Source organism: Cebus imitator, unplaced genomic scaffold (genome assembly GCF_001604975.1).
Source record: "Cebus imitator isolate Cc_AM_T3 unplaced genomic scaffold, Cebus_imitator-1.0 Scaffold204, whole genome shotgun sequence".
In the NCBI taxonomy this organism is placed as follows: Eukaryota; Metazoa; Chordata; class Mammalia; order Primates; family Cebidae; genus Cebus; species Cebus imitator.
The window spans coordinates 2,205,005-2,227,563 of NW_016107519.1; the positions used below are offsets into that span (position 1 = coordinate 2,205,005).

Sequence of the window (22,559 nt, forward strand, 5' to 3'; positions counted from 1 at the left end):
TTAGTAGAGACGGGGTTTCACCATGTTGACCAGGATGGTCTCGATCTCTTGACCTCGTGATCCACCCGCCTTGGCCTCCCAAAGTGCTGGGATTACAGGCGTGAGCCACTGCGCTCAACAGTTAATAATATTTAATAATATCTGACATGACTTCAGCACTTTGTTAACTGCCAACTGCCTTACATACAAAAAAAAAATGCATGAGAGAATGAAGCAAGGTTTCTGTAGCCTATTAGCATTGCAGGTTTAGCAGATGATGTGTCCTGTAGATAAGTGGATATACATGTTTGTGAGGAGGGCATGGCTAGTTTTTTTCTGGTTATTCTTAGAATAACGAGGACTTGTCCCTGGCTTGAAACCTTTCTTTTCTCTGTCATGCTGGATTGATTGATTTTTGTTTGGTGGGTCCATTTGGATGTGATACTAGTTTGCCTTTTTGTTGTTTTTATTTGACTATAGTTGCTAGATCTGACAGGGCTGTTTTTCTTTTGACCCCTCTGTACCTAAAGAAAGCTAAGTAGAGGTGAGTAGAGGTCTTGACAATATCAGCAAATGTTTATTCCGTTATTTTGTTCATTGTTTTGCATACAGTGTAACTCAGACACATCAAAATTTGTATTATCAATTGCAACCATGGAAGAGGTCTGTGTTTTGTTGAATTCTACTAAAATGATACTTGTTTTGATATTTTTCTTTACCCTACTAAAATATTTTGAAATCAATTATGATAGTAAACTTATTGTTGAACACAAGTTGAGAAACTTTCACATTTATTTATGTTTATGTAATAAAGAAAATAAGCCTTAGGTTCTCTGTGTTTATAGGAGTTTATATGTGGGAAAGTTAAAAAAATTATTTTTGGACTCTAAGCATAAAATGTTAGTTTTCTGAAGAGCAATCTATTTATGTGACCTTGGGAAAGTAACATAAAGTCTTCTCTTTAATATTCTGTTTTAGCTGTAGAATAGGGACTCATGGTTGCAGTATCCATCTCATAAGGTTGGTGTTAGGATTACATGAGACAGTTCAGCACAGTGCCTGGGGGGCAGTAAAAGCTCTGGCTGCTGCAGCAGTCATCATCTGGACCAGCTTTCCTTAAAGAGTCAGGGCCAGCAGGGGAGCTTCTGGCCAACTAGACAGGTTTTCTTTTCTGGGGGTGCTTAATTATCCCCAACCTGAGAACCACTGAACTCGAGACTGTGGTAGACTTAAATGTGTAACAGATTTTCATTATGTATATGTGTGTGATCTCTTGTATTATCCAAAATAATCTCATTCTTTTTTTTTTCCTTTTAATTTTTTTTTAACTGAGACAGGGTCTTGCTGTGTTGCCCAGGCTGGTCTTGAACTCCTGAGCTCAAGCAATTCTCCTGCCTCATTCTTCCAAAGTGCTGGGATTACAGGAATGAGCCACCATGCCTGGCCCAAAATAATCTCCTTTTAAAAATCATTTTGATTAATTTAGAAGCTAAATTAATTAGCTTAATTGCAGAGTTGATTGTAGGGTTCCACATTGAAATAGCTTATATATGTGTGTATATATATAAGCCTCTGCCTCCCAGGTTCAAGCGATTCTCTTGCCTCAGCCTCCTGAGTAGCTGAGAATACAGGCACATACCACCACGCCCAGCTAATTTTTGTATTTTTGGTAGAGATGGGATTTCACCATGTTGGTCAAGCTGGTTTTGACCTCCTGACCTTGTAATATGCCCACCTCAGCCTCCCAAAGTGCTGGGATTACAGGAAACTTTTTTTTTTAGAGACAGAGTCTCACTGTGTTGCCTAGGCTGGAGAGCAATGGTAAACTTTGAGCAAAGTTGAAAGAATTGTCTGATGAAGACATACAACCCTTTTTCCAGTAGAGGCTCAGTTAACATTTTGTCACATTTGATTTCTTTCTTATGTATATATGCATTTTTTTACCCCTAACTATCTGAGAGTGCCACAGACATAATGATACTTTAGCCTTAAAGTCCTTGAACATGTCTCTTCTGAAAGTGTAGTCTCAATACTCCTGATGTAATTGGTACATTTATATGAGCTAATAATTCTGATTCCATATTCTGAGTTTCTCAATTGCCTGGATAATATTTATATCCTTTTTCCTTTTTGTAGTTTTTTTTTTGTATTGCAGTCTGTCACTTCAGATCTATTAATATTTGCTTTATTTAGGTACAGTAGGTTATTTTTTTTAATCCAGGTGAGCCAGAGATTATATTGTATTTATTTGTCATGTCTCTTTTAATCTAGAATTATTGTGTGCTGTTTTTTGCCTTTAATGACACAGATATTTGTATCTTGTAGAATGCCCTACAGTGTGGATTAGAATCAAGTTAAATGTTTTTGGCATACTGCATAGGTAGAATACTATAGGCTATGTAGTAGACAATTACTTAAATAATGTTGTGTGCTTCCAGTTACATGCACAGAATTTTTTTCTTTTTTCTTCCTCTTAAGTGAAATAAAATTTGTATAGAGTGAAATGCACAATGCCCCTTATTAAAGAGCCAAGTGTAGCATAGTGGTCAAGAAAGGGATTTGCACCCCACTTCTGCCACTTAACTTTGCAACATTGGGCAGATTACTTCTTTGTGCCTTAATTTCCTGATTTGATTTTTAAATGGAGTGAATAATAGTAGTATTATAATAAGGATTAGCTGTGTTAATATTTGTGAAATTAGTTCATATAAATTCTTGCATATCATAAGCATTCAGTAAATGGTAGCTATTTTTTATTCTAATAGTTTCTAATTCTTGCCAATAGAGATATTTAAAACTAGCTTTGTGTACATTTGTAGTCAGCTTTATGTACGTTTTCTAGTAGAAGTTGGTGCCTATGAAACTATTCTGTACCCCTAAAAGGACAAAAATTCCCTTTGACCAACTAATATTCTTACGCCTAGTAGGATCTCTGCGTTTATTTGCTTAATGAATGAAAGATGACTGGTTCAAGTCTATATTTTGAAGGAATGTTTTTTCACTTTAGTCTTGACAATAGGTAGACATGTTTATTCATCTGTATAAATATCTAATAAAAGGCTTATTCTGTCGCAGGCAGTGCGCTTTGCGTATTCTAGTGTGCTTAGAATGGGTGGCTGATCTGGGAGCCAGTGAACAGTGGTAGCAGATATGTCATGTCATGTGAGGGTGCTGTGGGAACCCTTAGTAATAACTTTCTGGAGAAAGTGACATCACAATCTTGGTAGAGGGAATAGAAGTTCAGAGGCCTGAAACTGCAAGACTGTTCAGTGAGGAACTGAAAGGTCGATGTATCTGCAGTTGTGAGTGCATGTGGAAGGGCGGAGGTCAAGGAGAGGAGCAGCCACCAGGTGGCTATAGGTGGATGTCCAAACTGGGACACTTTTGACAGTGAAATAAAGAACTATTAATAATTATTTGGAGCAACAGATAAATTGAGGCTGTCCTAGGAAAGTTAGAATGGTTCCTACTGTTTATAAGCCATGTTAAGAGATTTGGGTTTATTCCAGGGGCACATGGTGGTTGTATCTTTGTGGCATTCTGGAGACTAGATTATAAAGTTTGGGGTTATGTTTTCTGATCCTTATCTTTCAGAAAAGATTGTGAAAAGTCAATTAAGTTTCTGTGCCCTTGTGGTCAAATGGGCTTGGTAGAATGCCTGCACTTCAGATGGGTGCTTCTGTCATCACATGGAGGAGCAAAACCTAGATAACATTTTGAGTGTGTGTGTGTGTGTGTGTGTGTGTGTGTGTGTGTGTGGTTTACAATTTTATGTTTCCATAATGATGTATTTTGGATAGCTAGCATGTTGCCTTTTCACATTAAAGGGAAATGGGATTTAGGATTAGATTAGTGGTTGTAGATGTAGGTTAGACAGAATTTATCTCAAAACTAGTGGAATTTTAATCTTAGTGATTCTTTTTTCCCTACAAATATTTAACAGGGAGCTGACTTACATCTGTTGGAATATTGCCTGAAGCAAATAACACTCGTATAGTGCATAGTATGTACTGGGCACAATTCTAGGAACATTTAACCCTTATAATAACACTAGTAGTGTTATTGTCATTTTACAGACGAGAAAACCAAGGCCCTGAATGCTAACTGTCTTCCCCAGGGCCATACAGCCAGTCCACAATGGAGCCTGGGATTGAACCCCCAGACCTCCCGGCTTTGGAGTCTGAACGTAACCATTTGGCTTTACTACTCTCACATGTCAGCAATGTTATTAGTAGTGTCAGGCATAGAGAGAAGTTTGGGAGTATTCTTGTATTAGATTTAGGTAAATGTTTTCACAATGATTTTTATGTTTTACAGCCTTCAAAAGTATGTTCGGGAACAGATTCTACTAGCAGTAGCAGTAATTGTAAAAAGAGGATCATTAGATAAATCAATTGACTGTAAAAGCATTTTTCATGAAGTCAGCCAGTTGATAAGTAGTGGCAATCCCACTGTGGTAAGTGTGCTATTTGTATTTATAAATATTAACAATTTAGATTTTCTGTTACACAAATACCATTATAGCAAGAGTAATGGATATTTATCTAAAAGAAAAAGTGAAAAAGCTATCAGTCAAGCAGTTTTCATTTGTTCAGGTTTTCTTCTAGTCTTTTTTAATATATGTACATAATATAGATGTGGTATACTTTGCTTTTTCATTTGATTTTGTATTTTCCATGTTTCCATAAATATTGGTAATCATTATTTTAATTGTTATAAGATATTATAATTTATGCCATAATATTCTATATACCAAATATAATATGCCAAATATTATAAGCTTTGTTCATGAGATGCTGATGCTTCAGCAATGCCTACATGAGTTACATAATGGTAATCTTGTCATTTCTGTGAATTTTGTTAGAATTTGCTTCCAAACTAATGGCCATGTGCATTGTCCAATGGTGGTCATCATCAATAGTCTGGGGAAAAAGAAGTGGTGGATATACATAGATAAAACTAGCAGAGAAAAGGCTTGCAACTGAGGCTGCTACTTGGAAATATTATCCTTGTCCCTAATGCTCTGAATCAAGTTGCACTTCATACTTTAGATTTCACTTAAGAACATCTTGTTTCATTTTAATGGTCTGCAGTGAGTCCAGCTCATTGTGATAGACAGGATTTAAACTTGAGGAACATTATGAGTAACTTTGAGATCTATCTATTTATGATTAATACCTTTCCCTTGTTAGTCTGGTGATCATTCCAGCCCGGATTTTGGTATTGGGGTAGAATTTCTGCAGCCTGCCCTACGAGTAGCTTGTTGATACTGGGATGGTGCAGGCAAAGGATCAAGAGTCCCTTGCCTCTCTCAGGAATGAGCACATACTAGGGAATTGAGTTCTCTGCTCCCTTTACCCTTGGTTAATTTGACTCAACACAAAAATCAGTCCCACTGCAACCTGACAATTGGATTTTTTTGAGCCACTGAAATAACTGATCTTCTGAGAATGATTGGAACAGATGTCGCTGTTGTTCACTTAGAGAAGATTTTGCTCTCTTCATAGTGTGTACATTTTGAGAATAGAGATAAATATAATATTCTCATGAGAGACTGCAAAGTTTTTTTTTTTTAAGTCAAATTTCTTTCTTTCTGTGTTGTTTTGTTTTGTTTTTGAGACTGGGTCTCACTCTATTGCCTAGGCTGGAGTGCAGTGGCGCAGTCTTGGCTTACTGCAGCCTTGACCTCCCCGTGCTCAAGTGGTTCTCCCACGTCAGCCTCTTGAGTAGCTGGGACTGCAGGTGCACCACCACACTGAGCTGATTTTTTCGAATTTTCGTAGAGACAGAGTTTTGCTATGTTGCCCAGGCTGGTCTCCAACTCCCAGGCTCAAGAAATCTACCTGCCTTTGCCTCCCAAAGATTATAGGTTTGAGCCATTACGCCTGGCTAAAAGTCAAATTTCTAATACCAGGGCTGAGAACTACTATAGCAGTAGGAAATCAGTAGTGGGAAATAGAATGTAATTTCAGAATTGTGGGGTGAATTTATCTTGGTGACTACATTAAAAACATTAAATGTGAAAAAATATTGTCTACTTTATGAGGCAGGTTAGATGCATACACTGCCCCTGCTTGTCCTTGCCCAGTAGCTTGAAACTAGCTCATTAGGAAGGCCTAAAAAATGAGGTTAAGACATTTTCATATATCTTCCTCTCTACTTGGACTATTAAGAATTTGTAAATGGGGCTGGGTGCAGTGGCTCACGCCTGTTATCTCAGCACTTTGGGAGACCCACGTGTATGGATCATGAGGTCAGGAGATCAAAACCATCCTAACATGGTGAAATGCTGTCTCTACTAAAAATACAACAAGTTAGCTGGGCATGGTGGCACGTGCCTGTAATCCCAGCTACTCGCAAGGCTGAGGCAGGAGAATTGCTTGAATCTGGGGGGTGGAGGTTGCAGTGAGCCGAGATCTTGCCACTGAAATCCAGCCTGTGCCACAGAGTGAGACTGTCTTAAAAAAAAAAAAAAAATTATAAGTTCTTCAAGAATTTACTTAAGATTTTCTTAGTCTCAGACATAAATGGCAGTGAACAAGAGGATTAAAACCTCTGTAAGAAAGGAGAATGATAAATGATCAGAACATTGATTTAGTACTGGCTAGAAACTTTCTTTATAAAGGTGATTTGTAAGAGAGATTTGAAAAGTAGAGAAAATTAAAGGTTTTCTGTAGATGAAGAAAGGGTTGACTTTGTGAACTGTTAGGTAACTAATTTTTCCTTCATACCTCTTCTAGAAAGACATTTCCATCCACCCTCATTGGCCAAAAACTGTCTGTATGTAATCTGGCTTTTCCCCCTTCGTTTTCAAAGAGTATTGGTTTCATTTGCTTGTTTTGTAGTTTTAGAAACAGAATCTCACTCTATTGCCCAGGCTGAAGTGCAGTGACATGTTCATACCTCACTGCCACCTTGATCACCTGGGCTCAAGTGATCCTCCCACCTCAACTTCCTGAGTAGCTGGGACTGTAGTTGCATGCCACTGTACCTGGCTAATTAAAAAAAATTTTTTGTAAAGGTGGGGTCTCACTGTGTTGCCCAGGCTGTCTTAAGCTCCTGACCTCAAGGTGATCCTCCAGTCTCAGCCTCCTAAAGTGTTGGGATTATAGGTGTGAGCCACCACGCCTAGCCAAGAATTGATTTTTGATGGTCCATTTCCTTGTACTAGTCTTATATTTGCATTTATACAGGTTTAGGGGCAGTGTAGTATAATAGAATAATGATTTTGGATTCACCCTTGGGTTTAAATCCCAGCCCTGCCATTTATTGCCAAGTTAATTTAAATTAACTTCTCTAGGCATTAGTTCACTAAGATGTAAAATAAATGTGGTAATATTCACTTCTATTCAGCAAGAATTTGTGCTGTCTCCCTAGTGACCTCTCACTGCTTTCTTCATAGAATCTTGGGAAGTGAACTATAGTAAATCATCTCTTTTTCTATCAAACAACATTTTAGGGAGGGAAAAGCAGAAGAAAATGTTTATCTGTGAGTGAAAACTAATCATTTGTGTGTGTGTGTGTATGTGTGTGTGTTTTTCTTTTTCTTTTTTTTTTTTTTTGAGACAGAGTCTTGCTCTGCCGCCCAGGCTGGAGTACATTGGCACCATCTCAGCTTAGGGCTTCAAGCAATTAACTTGCCTCAGTCACCTGAATAGCTGGGACTACAGGCGCATGCTACCATGCCAGCTAATTTTCATATTTTTAGTAGAGACGGGGTTTCGCCATGTTGGCCAGGCTGGTTTTGAACTCCTGGCCTCAAGTGATTGGCTCACTTCAGCTTCCCAAAGTGCTGGGATTACAGGCATGAGCCACCACACTCAGCCAATTCATACTTATTTAAAAAAAATATAGGTAACGGATACCTTAGGTTTTCTTTAAATGCTTTCAGAAGTATCTTATAGACTTGGTTCTCTACAGTTAGTTTTATGGAAGGATTATATCTAATTTGTATTTTTAAAATGATGTATTCTTAGTTAATTCATGCTCATATGATTATTAAATAATATGTTACTTCGTGCCTGTGGGCAATTATGATGTTTTCCTTCCATGATTATAAAGGTTTGGGCATACATTAAATCACTTTTAAAGCTGTTTAATATAGCATTTAAGTCTCCTTTCTTCGTCTTTGACATGCTAGAGAGAAGTGGGTGAGAAATTCACTTGTCTATGGCAGTCCCTGGATGTGATAGCCAAGTTAATCTCTCTTATCATAAGTCTCATTGATGTTTGCATAGAAGAGCAGCTGGAAGTCTGCTTTATGTATGGCAACCTTTCATAAAGTTTATTCTTGGTAATAAGGCTCCTGGGGTAAGAGCCAGGCTATTATAAGAGACAATCCTCTCTCTGAACAAGAGTATTTTATTTTGTCAGCTGGAGTTAGTGTTTGAGTATCTTGGGCTTGTGACAGTAAGCTGGTGAGTAAGGCAAGCTATCTTTGAAGGGCATTTTTTCACTAGCTTGAAATTAATGGCTTTTGCTAGAAATAAATGAGAATGCTGCTGTAAGACTTTCAATGTGAAGAGAAGGGTTGCTTAAATTGTTACCCATGAATTGTGAATTTTCAGTACTTCAATGAAAGAAGACAATTAGATTTTTTTTTAATAACCTTGAGACTTCATTGTATGTCTTCTACTTCTTTGACATATTGAAATTTTCTTGTAGAAATTTATAAACAACCAAAAAATAGGGAACACATCGTTTATTTTCCGACTTCTGTTGTGTTAACATAGTGCTGGGCGTAGAAGTAAACTTCGATTTGTTAATTCAAACAGCATTTATTGAACATCTACTACATTGCTTTAATGATACAGCTTCAGTTATAGCTCTCTTTCTTAAGTGGTGCAACACATTTAGTAATTTTAATTTTGCAGAATGTGGATCATTAAGGAATAGAATAAAAAAAGCTGAAATAGGTGGTTCTTATTTTTTATGATAATGATAAAAAATACTGCTGCCACTTTACCTTTTTGTAACCTGGTGTAATTACATAGTATTTTTAAGCATTATCCAATTTGAGCCTTAGGACACTCATGCAAATTACGCCGGGCAGAGGGTGGTACCCCTTATAGATTAGAAGCTGAAGTCAAGGTATATGAAGGGCTGTGACCACAGTTATTTGAAGAAGGAAATCTTGGACTGTTAGAGCCCAGATTTTCTAGTTGATTCAAACAACAGGATCCTTGTATTGGACTCCTGAAAGAGCCCGGCAGAGTGTTTTTATTTATAGTTTATTTTAGATGTAATTTTAATAAATTTTATTTGGTTTCTAACTGGTGGGCAAATGAAAATGATCAACTTAGAACTACCCGTTAGTGGTAGTCAAATTGCCAGCAGCAGTGAGTGGTAGACAACAACAAAGGGTGATTGAGAAAAGCTGTGAAGCAGACATCAGTCAACTAGCACTGGGGTCTGGCACCACGTTGCCAGCAGGTGGAAGGCCCTGATGTTGTCGTAGCTTCCAAGTAGTCACTTTACTATAATATCATATAATAATTGTCATATAAAGAATTCTTTAAGAAAAATGGATAGGAAGTAAGTTTCATTAAAAATGTTTGCTTGCTGCATTTATAAAATTATCAGATATTAGCTTAGTTATTTATGATCTTAGATAAGTGAAGCATTGTTGTATTAACCTCTTGGAAATCTAAGATTTGTACTAGTGGTGTTTTATACTGGGCAAATTCCTGTGAATTTTAGTATGGCAGTCTTATACTTTCATCAATCAGTTAGTCAGTCAACTTCGATCTGATTTCACTGACATTCATTACAACAGCTTTTGTTTCTGGCTGTCTTAAGTATCAGAGCCACTGTCTCTGATGTGGAAAAATATCTAGCTCTGACTTTGACAAAGGCCAGAGAGGCAGCACTTGCAGGTACTGGTCAGTAGAGGGTGAATTAGTGGATAGTGCACTTGGGATGCTCGTTGAGACCTGACAATCTGAAGGAGGCAGATAAGAACATTCTTCAAGGGTAAGAAAAGCTAAAGCTGATGATCTCCCATAGGCAGATTTGATGCTTTAATTTTTTTCTTTCTGCTCTCTGTCCTGGGAAGAAGCTGTCCTCTGTTCTCCCTTGGGAGTTTTATTTTTGGCTTGCTTCCCTAGCTGTCTTCATTACAACACAATGTGAGAGTAACTTCATTTTAAGGGGATTTAATCCATAATTAAATATTGAAAATGAGCAAACATATTTAGAAATGAGTCCTAGACATTTAGTAATATATTTAATTCCCCTGTGAATAGGGAGAAATACTTTGTTGATATATGTTGAAGTACTTTGCTCTCTTAAATGTACAATCAATGTTTAATTATTCATCATTCTCCAGGAGTTTCTATTCATTTGGCACCTTTGAGCCAGACCAGCGTAGTATGATTAATATTTATGATGGTAATCTTATATTCCTACAGGATTTCCAAATTAAGGAGAGCTTAAACTATTTGGTATCTTTTCATGATAAAAATATCCTATTGAATTTTAGTTCTTTGAAAGTTGATAATTGTAGGTACAGTTAAAGCTAGAATATTTGATTTCTTGGAATACTTCTGACAATGCTGTATGATAATTTATTTTTATGTATTTCTTAAGTCTTTAAGTGGTATATTTAAATAGAACACACTTGTTTTAAAAATTTTTTTATTTCATAGGTACGAAGTGGAAAAGTAGAATGTAAAACTATGTGGGTTGATAGCAATGGTATATAAAAATTTATATCTGTGCATTAAAAAATTGGAAAACTATAAATGTTACAGTAATAACTCCTATATGGTAGGATTGTAGACAGTTTTATGTTCTTTATGCTTTTCAGTAATTTCTAGTTTTTCTAAGATAGAGGTATATTTTTGTAGGATGAAAAAATTATTTAAAAGCAAAAGATTCTTACATGTTCAGGGAACTAAGTCTATATAGTGCATTTTGTTCTAAATTCTCGTCGGTTAAGAATGTACTTGTTTTTATGGGTGAATTTATATTTCATTAGTATGGACGTTTGCTATTTTGGAGGGAAATATTTATTGCTACAACTTAAAGCAGTTCCATGCGTTGTTTTGTGTGAAGATTGTAGTTGCAGGAGTCGCTTTCGCAGGGCTTTCACCTGTCATTGCCCTGCCCCTCTCCTTCACTCATTTGTTTCTTATCTTGACCGTAAACACATCTAGGTTATCCTGGGAAATGTTTATTTCAGGTGAAAAAGTAAAACTTTATTTTGAGTACATATGGTTGTAATCATTAATTAGAGAGATATTCCTGAAAACTTGAATATGGTGATAGTTTTAAAATAAGCCATTTTGTGGTGAATGCAGTAAAAAACATTCTGTGGAAAATTGTAAATTACTTGTGAAACATTAGTATATATATAATTTATTTGTAAGAATAAGGATTTGTGTTTAATGAGTGCTTCTAGGTTCCTTCAGCTTGTAGGTTTTTATACGTTATGTGTGAATTCTGTTTTCAATAGGCTATTTCATCTGAGATTTTGAAATTAATTTCCTGTTTTAGTAAGACAAGTTTTCTCAAACATTTAGCTGTGTTTATAGTGTTTTATTGAATGAAGTCTTAGAAAGGATAAGTGAAAAGCTAAGTCTAAATGAAAAATTATTTTCAGGATCCTAGGATCTTGGGGTTCATCGTTAGATCATTGTGAGTTAGCTTTTTTCTCTGAATCTCATTAATTTGATTTAACATCTACTTTCCCCACCAAAGCCTAGCTGTGTTTAAAAATCATGTTTATAGTGGAATCCTGATGTTATTTAAATGTATCTCTCTAGTGTTAATTGCTGGCACTGTAATCATTAATCATTAAAAAATTTTTTTTTGAAAATTAATGATTTTGTTAACTGAAAATGAAGGGATTGTACTTTCTGAATTTCTGAGGTCTTTAAACAGTAAAGTGACAGGAATATGTGATCAACTCTTTTCTTTGTGAGAGGACTTAGTGCCTGGGTTTTTTTTCTCTCCAAGTGCCTGGGGCCATAGATTTCGGGAGGTTTTGAAGATTTCAGGAGGTTTTGAAGATTTCGGGGGGAAGGAACATTTTTATATTAAGTCATATATTTTGAAGTAAAATTACAAAATGTGTGTGTTTATGCCAAACCAGTAGCATTCGGAGAACTTTTATTGTTGCAGAAGGGATCTTTGATCATACCCCTAGATTCCCTAGAGAATTTGCATTTCCAAGTGTGGAAAAATCTGAGAAACTTCTTTAATGTTAGGGTTTTGTGCCTTTCATAAATATTAGCTATATAGTCATGCTTGTTTTAGTTGAGATTAAGAGGCGAATAAAAATTTAATTTTATGTTTACTTTTTTTTTTTTTCTTGAGATGGAGTCTCACTCTGTTACCCAGGCTGGAGTGCAGTGGCATGATCTTGGCTGACTGCAACCTCCACCTCCTGGGTTCGAGCAATTCTCCTGCCTCTGCCTCCCAAGTAGCTGAGGCTACAGGTGCCCGCCACCATGCCCAGCTGATTTTTTTTTTTTGTATTTTTAGTAGAGACAGGGTTTTACCATGTTGCCCAGGCTGGTCTCGAACTTCTGACCTCAGGTGATCGCCTGCCTCAGCCTCCCAAAGTGTTGGGATTACAGGCCACTGCACCCAGCCTATATTTACATGTTTTAAGGGAACATTGTAGACATATACAAAATGGACAAATAGTCTGTTAGTCACTCATGGAGTCATCACTTACCTTCAACATATTTCATGCCAATTTTTAGGAATTTAATATCATTAAATTATTCACTAAGATTTGCCACCATAAGTGCCTGTAAGGTCAAGGTACTGACATCAGAAGCATTTCTGAACAAAGATGTTGCAGTTGGTGGGTGGATATGACTGTGTTCAGCTGTTGGGTAAGCTTGCATAAATAGTATCATCTTGACTTTAATCTTTCGGTTGTTCAGAGATAGTGTGCATATTTCTGTTTAACTCCTGGAAAGTTGCCAAAATAATTTGTATCCTCTTTCCGTCCTTGGTACCTTGCCTCTAAATAATCTGGGAATAAAATCAGTGAGTTGATATTAGGAGCCTGTTGGATAGAACCAATGAGAAGGAAAATCTTCATTTTTTAATTTAAAAACTTTTGGGTATTACCTGGCTGTAATATTTTGGACACTATAAAATCTGTTTCACTTTTCATCTATTTGGGAATGCATTTTACAAACAGAACAGGGAGTCAAACAAATGTGTTAAAATCTCAGCTGGCCTTAGGTAAGTACTCACTCTCTCCGACTCGGTTCTCTCAAATATAAAATGACGATATAGATTGTTCTGTAAATTCAACAAAATAATGCCTTCAACATTGATTATTTTGAAATATTGTTTGAATTCCACTATTGAGTAGGAACAGTGTATCCTGAGTTCAAATCTTAACTGCAGTTGAGGAGGTACTTTAACACTTACCAGACAACTTAGAAAGGAGAGCTAATATTTATTTTGTCATATCTAATTTTTTAACTGGTTGTTATAAGATCCAAAGATATAGTGGAAGATCTAAAGATAGGGAGAAAATGTTCCATTGTGTTCAAATGCATTTCAAAGCATTGAAAAAGTAATGCCTCACAATTATTTCTTATCAAATAATTACAGCAAACTCTGGCCTGTTCTATTCTGACTGCACTATTAAGTGAATTTTCAAGTTCAAGTAAAACTAGCAACATTGGATTGAGCATGGAATTCCATGGTAACTGCAAAAGAGTTTTTCAGGTATTGGTATTTTTCTTCTTGCATTTTAATTATCGGATCATTCACTTTTTATTCAATGTATTCCTAATGACATGAGAGTATTTATTTTATGTAGTTGAATGATAGCCTGTACTTCAGGATTTGTTTTGTGATTTCAAAGGATATAGTAAAGTGATAGGTTTGATGAATGTAGTTGATGGTTTAAAATTACTTGTTTAATTCTTGTCTTAAAAACAATACTTCTATAAAGATCTTTAGTTTATTATTTATTTCTTATTGTGTTTAGATATAACTAATTCAATTGATGGGACTCTGCTGGCCTTAAAAATAGGTCTGGAGGAATGCCAGAAGGCCATGTATTTCAAATGTTATTGCAGATGGTGCGGGCTCTTTGTCTCGTATGTATTGTTTGGCTCTGGAGTAAAGTTATGTGAAGGCATTGGCTTAAATCCTAGGGCTCTGCACTATAGCAACTGACTCCTCCAGCTCTGCAGTAGTCGTCAAAGACTCTCTTTTCTATGGAAGTAACGTTTATATTCGAGTAAATATATTACAGCTGGCGTCACTTGAAAGCATACTGTGATGTAAATTACAAGTAGAGTCCTAAAAATGGAAAATGTTCTTAAGGAAATAGTGCTTTCCATTGGAAATGTTAAGGTTTTTGTTTGTTTTGTTTCCTGGTTCTAAAAGGGAACACATTTCTAATAAATTTTGCATATAAAATATTTGTGATTTATTGACTATAGGAAGAAGACCTTCGTCAGATCTTCATGTTAACTGTTGAAGTTCTGCAGGAGTTCAGCAGGCGGGAAAACCTCAATGCTCAGATGTCTTCAGTATTTCAGCGTTACCTTGCACTCGCCAATCAAGTCTTGAGCTGGAACTTTCTTCCTCCAAATTATATCCTTTTAACAAATGAACAGTTTATCTGTGCTCATTTTTCATAGGTGACTTAATTATGGCTTAGAGTCTTTCACCTCTGCAGCTTTTATAAAACACGTTGAAAGAAAAGATTTTTTTTTAAGAAATAGAATTTAATTTCTTTATCTTATAATACCAGAAGACAGTGGATACTACGATAATACTAGAAGATTTAAAAGTTTATTTACTCCTTTGTAGAAGAAGTTTGAATACATAGAAACGTGTGGTGGATGATGGAGCTATTGCTAATTTAGGATTAGTAGTATTTTTTGGGAAGGAAAATGAAACAGGTACAAGGTACCTTTTAAGAAACTGTGAATCATTTTTTCCTTGGACACGTAACTGTGTTTGATTTTTTTTGACTGACTTAAAGCTAGTTTGGAGTGCTCTAATTTAATCTTTATGAATGCTGATGTTCAAGTGTAGATAATAAGTTAGTAATATGTTTATTCTTCAAGGGCCTTTACCAATATAAAAAGATGAGAATTTTGCTTTTAGGAAATTATTTGCTAGTAATACAAAAAATGTTTAAGTGGGTTATATTATCAGTGCATATATCTGCTTTTTAAATTAGTTACTAAAGTAGAGAAATTTGTATTTCATAAACTTTAAGGAACTGCTTACTGATTTACTATTCTAGAACATCTCTGCCTGTTGATAATAATATACAGTGCCTACCCATTTGTTGTATAAAGTCTGAAAGATCTGGATTTAAGCCTCTGCTGAGAGCTTAGGCAAATCACCTGAACCTCTCTGTGTCTCAGCTTTTCCAAATGTAAAATGTCGGTGTGGATTGTTGTGTGAATTAAATGAAACAATACATTTAAAACACTCAGGAGATAGCTACTATTATTGAGTTCTTAATAGCCTCCTTGAATTAAATAGTTCATTATAAAACTAGCTGTCTGTTATACTCTTCTTTGTTGATCCAGTATGCCTCTGTGTGGTATAGGACATTTAATGTAACCTGTTCTGGATGCTGTTAATTTGAAAGTCTGCTCAGGAGAAAAAGACCGATGATAAGCAGACAGGAAGTAGATGTGAAATCAGATCAGAGATCTAGGATGAGACTCATCTTTATTCTAACAGAGCCAAGAGGAGCTACATTTACGTACATAGAAATTCACTAATTATTTGTGGCTGGTAAAATTATGACATTTAAAGAAGTGTGGTGAGGTATAACTCCTTCTTCCGTTTCAGCTTACTTTATTCATGTAATAGAATATTAACTGTGGAATGCTCTGTCAGATAAAGTGAACCTGACTCCTTCAGCCATGAGTTCTCCAGGTTTCTTTCCCAAAGGCAGTCACTGTGATCTACCACGTTATGGGGCAAAGCTTACAGTAAGGTCAGTGACTGTTTCCTTTTATTCTTACTCTGTAATCATCTTTCTCCTAGTGACCGACTTTTTATCTTTAATATATTAACTTAATTCTTTTTGGCTATCAAGAGGTGCCTACTTGGTTAGGCTTGCTTTTAAAAAAAATTTCCCCTTTGAGTGTTTTAATATTTTTGCTCCATGTTTTTTTGTAAGTTGGTAAGGCATACTTTATTCATGGGAGCCAATGGTGATAGGTGTGGGGATCACCACAACAGGATCTTGCAGTTGGGGAGAGAGATTGGATTCAACTTCTTGCTCCAGTGTTTTCACTTTGTCAGTGGGGGGAAGATATTGAAAAACCTGAGACAGATTTTAAAAGTATCAGGCCATATGGAGCTATCAAAACATTAATTATATATGTAGGGAAAAATCAACAAAAGTTACACTGCATATATTTTAAAGTGTCTGTTTTAAGGGAAAATACAGTTGGTAGAGAGTGAGTATTTCATAAAAAGAAACAGTTCTCTGTGAGTTTGGAAACAAAGTTTGTCTAAAAGATACACACACACACAATATTTTATGAAGTACTTAGATAAAGCTTTGGAAAACTTGTCATCTGAAAATGATAAGCAATACTGCAGTGTTGCCAAGGAAAGTAATTCCTTGTTTAAGGAAAGTATATCTTGGTTTTTGACTTGAGGATATTTTGCTTCATGGCTTACAAGAGAGTTCTTGTGTGGCCTTTTTGTATAGTGCCATTTGTTGGCTGACTGCACTACAGCTGAGTTTTCTTTGAGTGGATTAGCCTTAAGTGTGGGAGAAAGAACTTGGCAGTGAGATTAAACTAAGCTACAGTTTTAGCACTCATTAGGGAAATCAATTTCAAGGAACTCAATTCTGACTAATTTCTAATTTTGAAAATTACCTGGAGACCTACCATTCAATCAGTAAGGAAAGAATGGAATAATTATGCAGCCTTGTACCATGGAGAGGGTCTAAATAATCAAATTTAACTTAGTTTAACAGTGTTGTATCGATGCCTTTGATGATTTATTGTCTGCATGTGGTGGCTAACTCTTGTAATCCCAGAACTTTGGGAGGGTGAGGTGGGAGGATTGCTTGAGTCCAGGAGTTCGAGACCAGCATGGGCAACACAGCACAACCCTGTCTCTACAAATATTAGCAGATGTGGTAGCGTGTGCCCGTAGTTCCAGCTATTTGGGAGGCTGAGGTAGGAGGATTTCTTGAGACTGGGAGGTTGAAGCTGCAATGAGCCATGATCATGCCACTGCACTCACTCTGGGCAACAGAAGAGACCCTGTCTCAAAGTAAAATTAAGATTTGTCTCTTAGGATAGGCACATAATAAATCATGGAAAATGTTTGTGTATTTTGTGTTAAATATTTTGATAATTTAGTATCATGTTAAATGAGACTGTGTTAAATTATCAATAATCCCATTCATAATTTTTTATAATCGACAGTTTTTGTATCTTTTTATATTGAGATAATTTTATTTTTATTTGTTTATTCATTCATTCTTGAGACAGAGTCTTGCTTTGTCGCCTAGGCTAGAGTGCAGTAGCACTATCTTGGTTCACTGCAACCTCTGCCTCCTGGGTTCAAGCTGTTCTCATGCCTCAGTCATCCAAGTAGCTGGGATTACTGGCATGCACCCCACACCCAGCTAATTTTTGTATTTTTAGTAGAGACGGGGTTTTGTCATGTTGACCAGGCTGGTCTTGAACTCCTGACCTGAAGTTGATCCACCCACCTTGGCCTGTAAAAGTGTTGGGATTACAAGTGTGAGCCCCCATGCCTGGCCCTGACTAATTTTTTGGTTTTAGTTTTTGTGGAGGTGGAGTCTTGCTGTGTTGGCCAGGCTGGTCTCGAACTCCTGGCTTCACGTGATTCTCCTCCTTAATCCTCACAAAGTGTTGGTATTACAGGGGTGAGCCACCATGCCCAGCCTCAATAGTAGCTTTATTCACACACTGTACTATATACTCATTTAGAGTGTACTATCCGGTGTGTTGTAGTGTATTCATAGACTTGTACAATAATCATTGCCAGTAGTTTTAGAACATTTTCATTATCCCCAAAGAAACCCTGTATTCATTAGCAGCTTGTTTCCATTTCCACCTTCTCCGATCCTTAGCAATCATATTCTGTCTATGTAGACATGTCATATAAGTAGAATCATATAATATGTAGTCTTTTGTGATTGGCATCTTTTTTATTTTATTTTATTTTTTTTGAGTTGGAGTTTCACCACTCTGTTGCCCCAGGTGGAGTGCAGTGGCGCCATCTTGGCTCACTGCAACCTCCACTTCCTGGGTGCAAGCGATTCTCCTGCCTCAGCCTCCTGAGTAGCTGGGACTATAGGCACACAGCACTACGCCCTGCTAGTTTTGTGTTTTTTTTTAGTAGAAATGGAGTTTTGGAACGTTGACCTGGGTGGTCTCTAACTCCTGGCCTCAAGTGATCTGCCTGCCTTGACCTCCCAAAGTGCTGGGATTACAGATGTCAGCCACCGCACCCATCCTGGCTTCTTTCACTTAGCATAATGTTTTCAAGATTCATCTGTTTTGTAGCATGCACCATCAGTCATTCTTTTTTCCTTTTTATTGCCATTATATTGTATGGATATACCACATTTTTTAATCTATTTATCAGTTGGTGAACAGTTGGGTTGTTTCCACTTTTTGGCTATTAATAATAATGCTGCTGTGACCATTCATTTATAATTTTTGTGTGGACTTAGGGCTTAATTTCTCTTTGGGGGCCAAGGTGGGAAGATTGCTTGAGGCCAGGAGTTTGAGGCTGCAGTGAGCTGGAATCACACCACTGTACTCCAGCCTGGACAACAGAGCAAGACCAAAATGATTTCTTATAGAAAGTAGTGTATATAATATTGGGAAAAGCAGTTAGAGCTGACTGAGTAATGGATCTAGAATGTGCATAGAGAGATACAAAAGAAAGCAAAGAGTAAATATTTAGATATTTTTTAATATTTAAGGGTATTAATGCTGTTTTAGTTAATAACTTGTATTATAGTGATCTTAGGTCAAGATTTATGCTCAATGTTTCACTAATGAAATCATAACTCGGTCAGCATAGTGGCTCACGCTTGTATCCCAGCACTTTGGGAGGCCAAGGTGCATGGATCGCTTAAGCTCAGGAGTTGAGACCAGTCTGAGCAACATGGCAGAACCCCATGATATGGTTTGACTCTGTGTCCCCACCCAAATCTCATCTGGAATTGTATTCCCATAATTCCCATGTGTTGTGGGAGGTACCTGGTGGGAGATAATTGAGTCATGAGGGCCGGTTCCCTATACTGTTCTGGTGGCAGTGAACAAGTCTCACAAGATCCGATGGTTTTGTAGGGGTTTCCCCTTTTGCATCTCTCTCATTCTGTCTTTGCCTGCTGCCATCCATGTAAGATGGGACTTGCTCCTCCTTGCCTTCTGCCGTGATTGTGAGGCTTCCTTAGCCATGTGGAACTGTAAGTCCAATTAAACCTCTTTTGTAGATTGCCCAGTCTTGGGTATGTCTTTATCAGCAGCCTGAAAACAGACTAATACACCCCATCTCTTACAAAAAATTAGCTAGGCATGGTGGCACACACCTGTGGACCCAACTATTGGGAAGGCTGAGGCAGGAGAATTGCTTGAGCCCAGGAGTCAGAGGTTGCAGTGACTTGAGATTGTGCCACTGCATTCTAGCTCCAGCCTGAGTGATAGAGCAAGACTCTGTCTCAAAAAATAATAATAATAGTAAAAAGAAAACTAATCATAGCTTTTTAACATTTATTCTCAACTAAGGAGCAATTTTGTATACTTGGGACACTTGGTGATGTCTTGAGACAATTTTGATTGTCACAACTCGGGGAGTTCTACTGGCAGCTAGTGGGTTGAAGCTAGGGATGCTGCTAAACATCCTACAAAGCATGAGACAGCCCCAGAGAAGCAATTATTGGCCCAAAGTATCAGTAGTCATCCACACAAAAACTTGTACATGAATGTTCAGAGCAGTGCTATATGAATAGGCTATTCATACTGTATCAATAGAAACAATCCAAATGTCCATCGGCTGATGGATAGGTAAATAAAATGTGATATACCCATATAATGGGAATATTACTTGTCATAAAAAAGGCATGAATTACTGATACATGCTACAACATGTGTAAACTTTGAAAACATTACACTGAGTGAAAAAAGCCATTCACAAAAGACCACAAATTATATGATTACATTTGCATGAAATGTCCAGGATGGGCAAATCTATAGAGACAGAAAGGTTATTGGTTATCTAGAACTGGAGTGGTTGGGAGAACGTAGGAGGTGACTGCCAAAGCATATGGGGTCTTTTTGGTACAATGGAAATACAATGGAAATGTTCTAAGATTAGATTATGGTTGTGGTTGCACAAATCTGTGAATATGCTAAAACCATTGAGCTGTACGCTCGGGTAAATTGCATAGTGTGTGAATTATGTCTTAATGAAGACTTTAAAAATATCCATCATGCCACAGTTTAGAAACCCACTTTACACAAGTCAACTGCACCATCAGTAGAGTTATAGAGGGAGATTAGGGGTGGAAATAAAGTTGTGGGAACATGCTATGATGGGGCCATTGAAGTTAAGGAAATGGGAGAGATGGTCCAAGGAGAAGCAGAGGATCCATGTCAGGACCTTTAGGTGCATCAGTAGTTAAAAAGGAGGAAGAACAAAAGAGAACAAGAAAGCCAGTTAAGGCAAGTGGGTGGGAGAGCAAGGCAAGGAGTGTTTGGGAAGCAAAGATAGATGATGTTTCAAGGAATTAGGTAGTCGACATCGTCTGTTACTGGTAGGTAAGATGTAGATTGTTTTTGATCTGCACCAAATATCAGTTAGAACATAGTTAATCATATGGAAATCTGTTTATGTGAGTGACAGGGGCAAAAGCCATATCTCAGTGATTAGGTAATAATTAGTAATTGATGAAGTATGGAGTGATATACAGTTGACCCTTGAACAATATGGGGGTTAGAGACACCAACCCTCATGTAGTCAAAAATTCCGGTATAACTTTTGTCTCCCCAAAACTTTTTACTAATAGCTTATGGTTGCTTGGAAGACTTACTGATAACATAAACAGTTAGTTAACACATATTTTGTATTTTATATGTATTATAATATATTCTTAAAGTAAGCTAGAGAAAAGAAAATGTTAAGACAATCATAAGGAAGATAAATGATATGTACTATTCATTCATTAAGTGTAAGTGGATCAATCATAAAGGTCTTTATCCTCGACCTCTGGTTGGGTATGCTTAAGAGGAGGAGGAACAGGAGGGGTTGGTCTTGCTGTCTCAGTGGTAGCAGAGACAGAAGAGGTGGAGGAGGCGAAGGGGAGGTAAGGAAAGGAAGGCACACTTGGGGTAACTTTTATTGAAAGTATAAGTGGACCTGTGCAGTTCAAACCTGTGTTATTCAAGGGTCAACTGAACTGTATAGATATTTCAAAGAGCATCAACTGATAGCTCAAGGAAATGGGGGTTTGTGCCAAGGAAATGCTATGTTTTATACTTTAAGCTTAGATGAACCTGTTTATTGCTTGAGGAGAGAAGTCAGGATTTCAGAAAGAAAATGTGATATTGTTGTGTTAGGCCAATGACATAGATGTTGAGATGGCCCAGGGCGTGGTTGAGGTAGGCAGCCCTGTGGTAGTGTGGGGTGCCTGCCTTGATGATCCACATTTCTTAGCTATTAAGTGCTGATTTGACCAGCTTTGTCTAGGTTTCTTCCAAAATAAAAGAACACAATGGTAGAAATCAGCATGAAGAATTTTGTTGTATTATTATTTTTTAAACTGATAGAATTGCAAGGAGAATAATGGAATGTTAAAGCACATATGTATAAAGCATGTGTAAAAAGTATTTTCTTCTGTCCTCTCTTTCTTTTGTGAGACGGAATCTCGCTCTGTTGCCCAGGCTGGAGTGCAGTGGCATGATCTTGGCTCAATGCAACCTCCGCCTCCCGGGTTCAAGCGATTCTTCTGCCTCAGCCTCCTGAGTAGCTGGGACTACAGGTGCGTGCACCATGCCCAGCTAATTTTTGTATTTTTAGTAGAGACAGGGTTTCACCATATTGGCCAGGCTGGTCTTGAACTACTGACCTTGTGATCTGCCCACCTCGGCCTCCCAAAATGCTGAGATTACAGGCCTGAGCCACCGTGTCCGGCCTGTTCTCTCTTTTTGAGTAGTATTTCCTCCAACTATTGTCTGTTTGTATCAGGCACTGTACCCTTTAAAAAGAAAGAGGCAGCACATGGTGGCTAACATCTGAATCTCAGCACTTTGGGAGGCCAAGGCAGGAGGATGGCTTGAGCTTGGGAGTTCAAAGTTACCTTGAACTATGATTGCACCACTGCAGTCCAGCCTGGGCAACACAGGAAGACCTTGTCTCTTAAAACAAAAAGAAACAAAAAACAAAGTTAGTTTTCTGATTTAAAATAATATTAATTTATTGAAATAGGGTCTTGCTCTGTCACCCAGGCTAAGGTGCAGTGGCATGATCGTGACTCATTGCAGTCTTGACCTGTGAGTTCAAATGATCCACCTGCTTCAGCCTCCCAAGTAGCTAGAACCACAGGTGCATGTCACCACACCTGG

At 37.3% G+C, this 22,559-nt stretch overlaps 1 protein-coding gene across 5 annotated transcripts in view; it reads left to right on the forward strand.

Moving 5' to 3' along the window:
- XPO4 (exportin 4) overlaps nucleotides 1-22,559 on the forward strand; it is a 116,864-nt gene that overhangs the window by 36,548 nt on the left and 57,757 nt on the right. For 4 of the 5 annotated variants that reach the window (XR_001830804.2, XM_017548179.2, XM_017548181.2 and 1 more), the window contains 3 exons: nucleotides 4,297-4,435; nucleotides 13,561-13,677; nucleotides 14,403-14,556. Coding sequence is in view for 4 of the 5 variants with exons in the window: in XM_017548179.2 (XP_017403668.1) it covers nucleotides 4,297-4,435; nucleotides 13,561-13,677; nucleotides 14,403-14,556 (410 nt within the window). In the remaining variant the exon portion in view is untranslated. Of the gene's footprint in view, nucleotides 1-4,296; nucleotides 4,436-8,033; nucleotides 9,952-13,560; nucleotides 13,678-14,402; nucleotides 14,557-22,559 lie in introns of those variants that run through there. The other variant, XM_037745591.1, reaches the window with a different exon arrangement.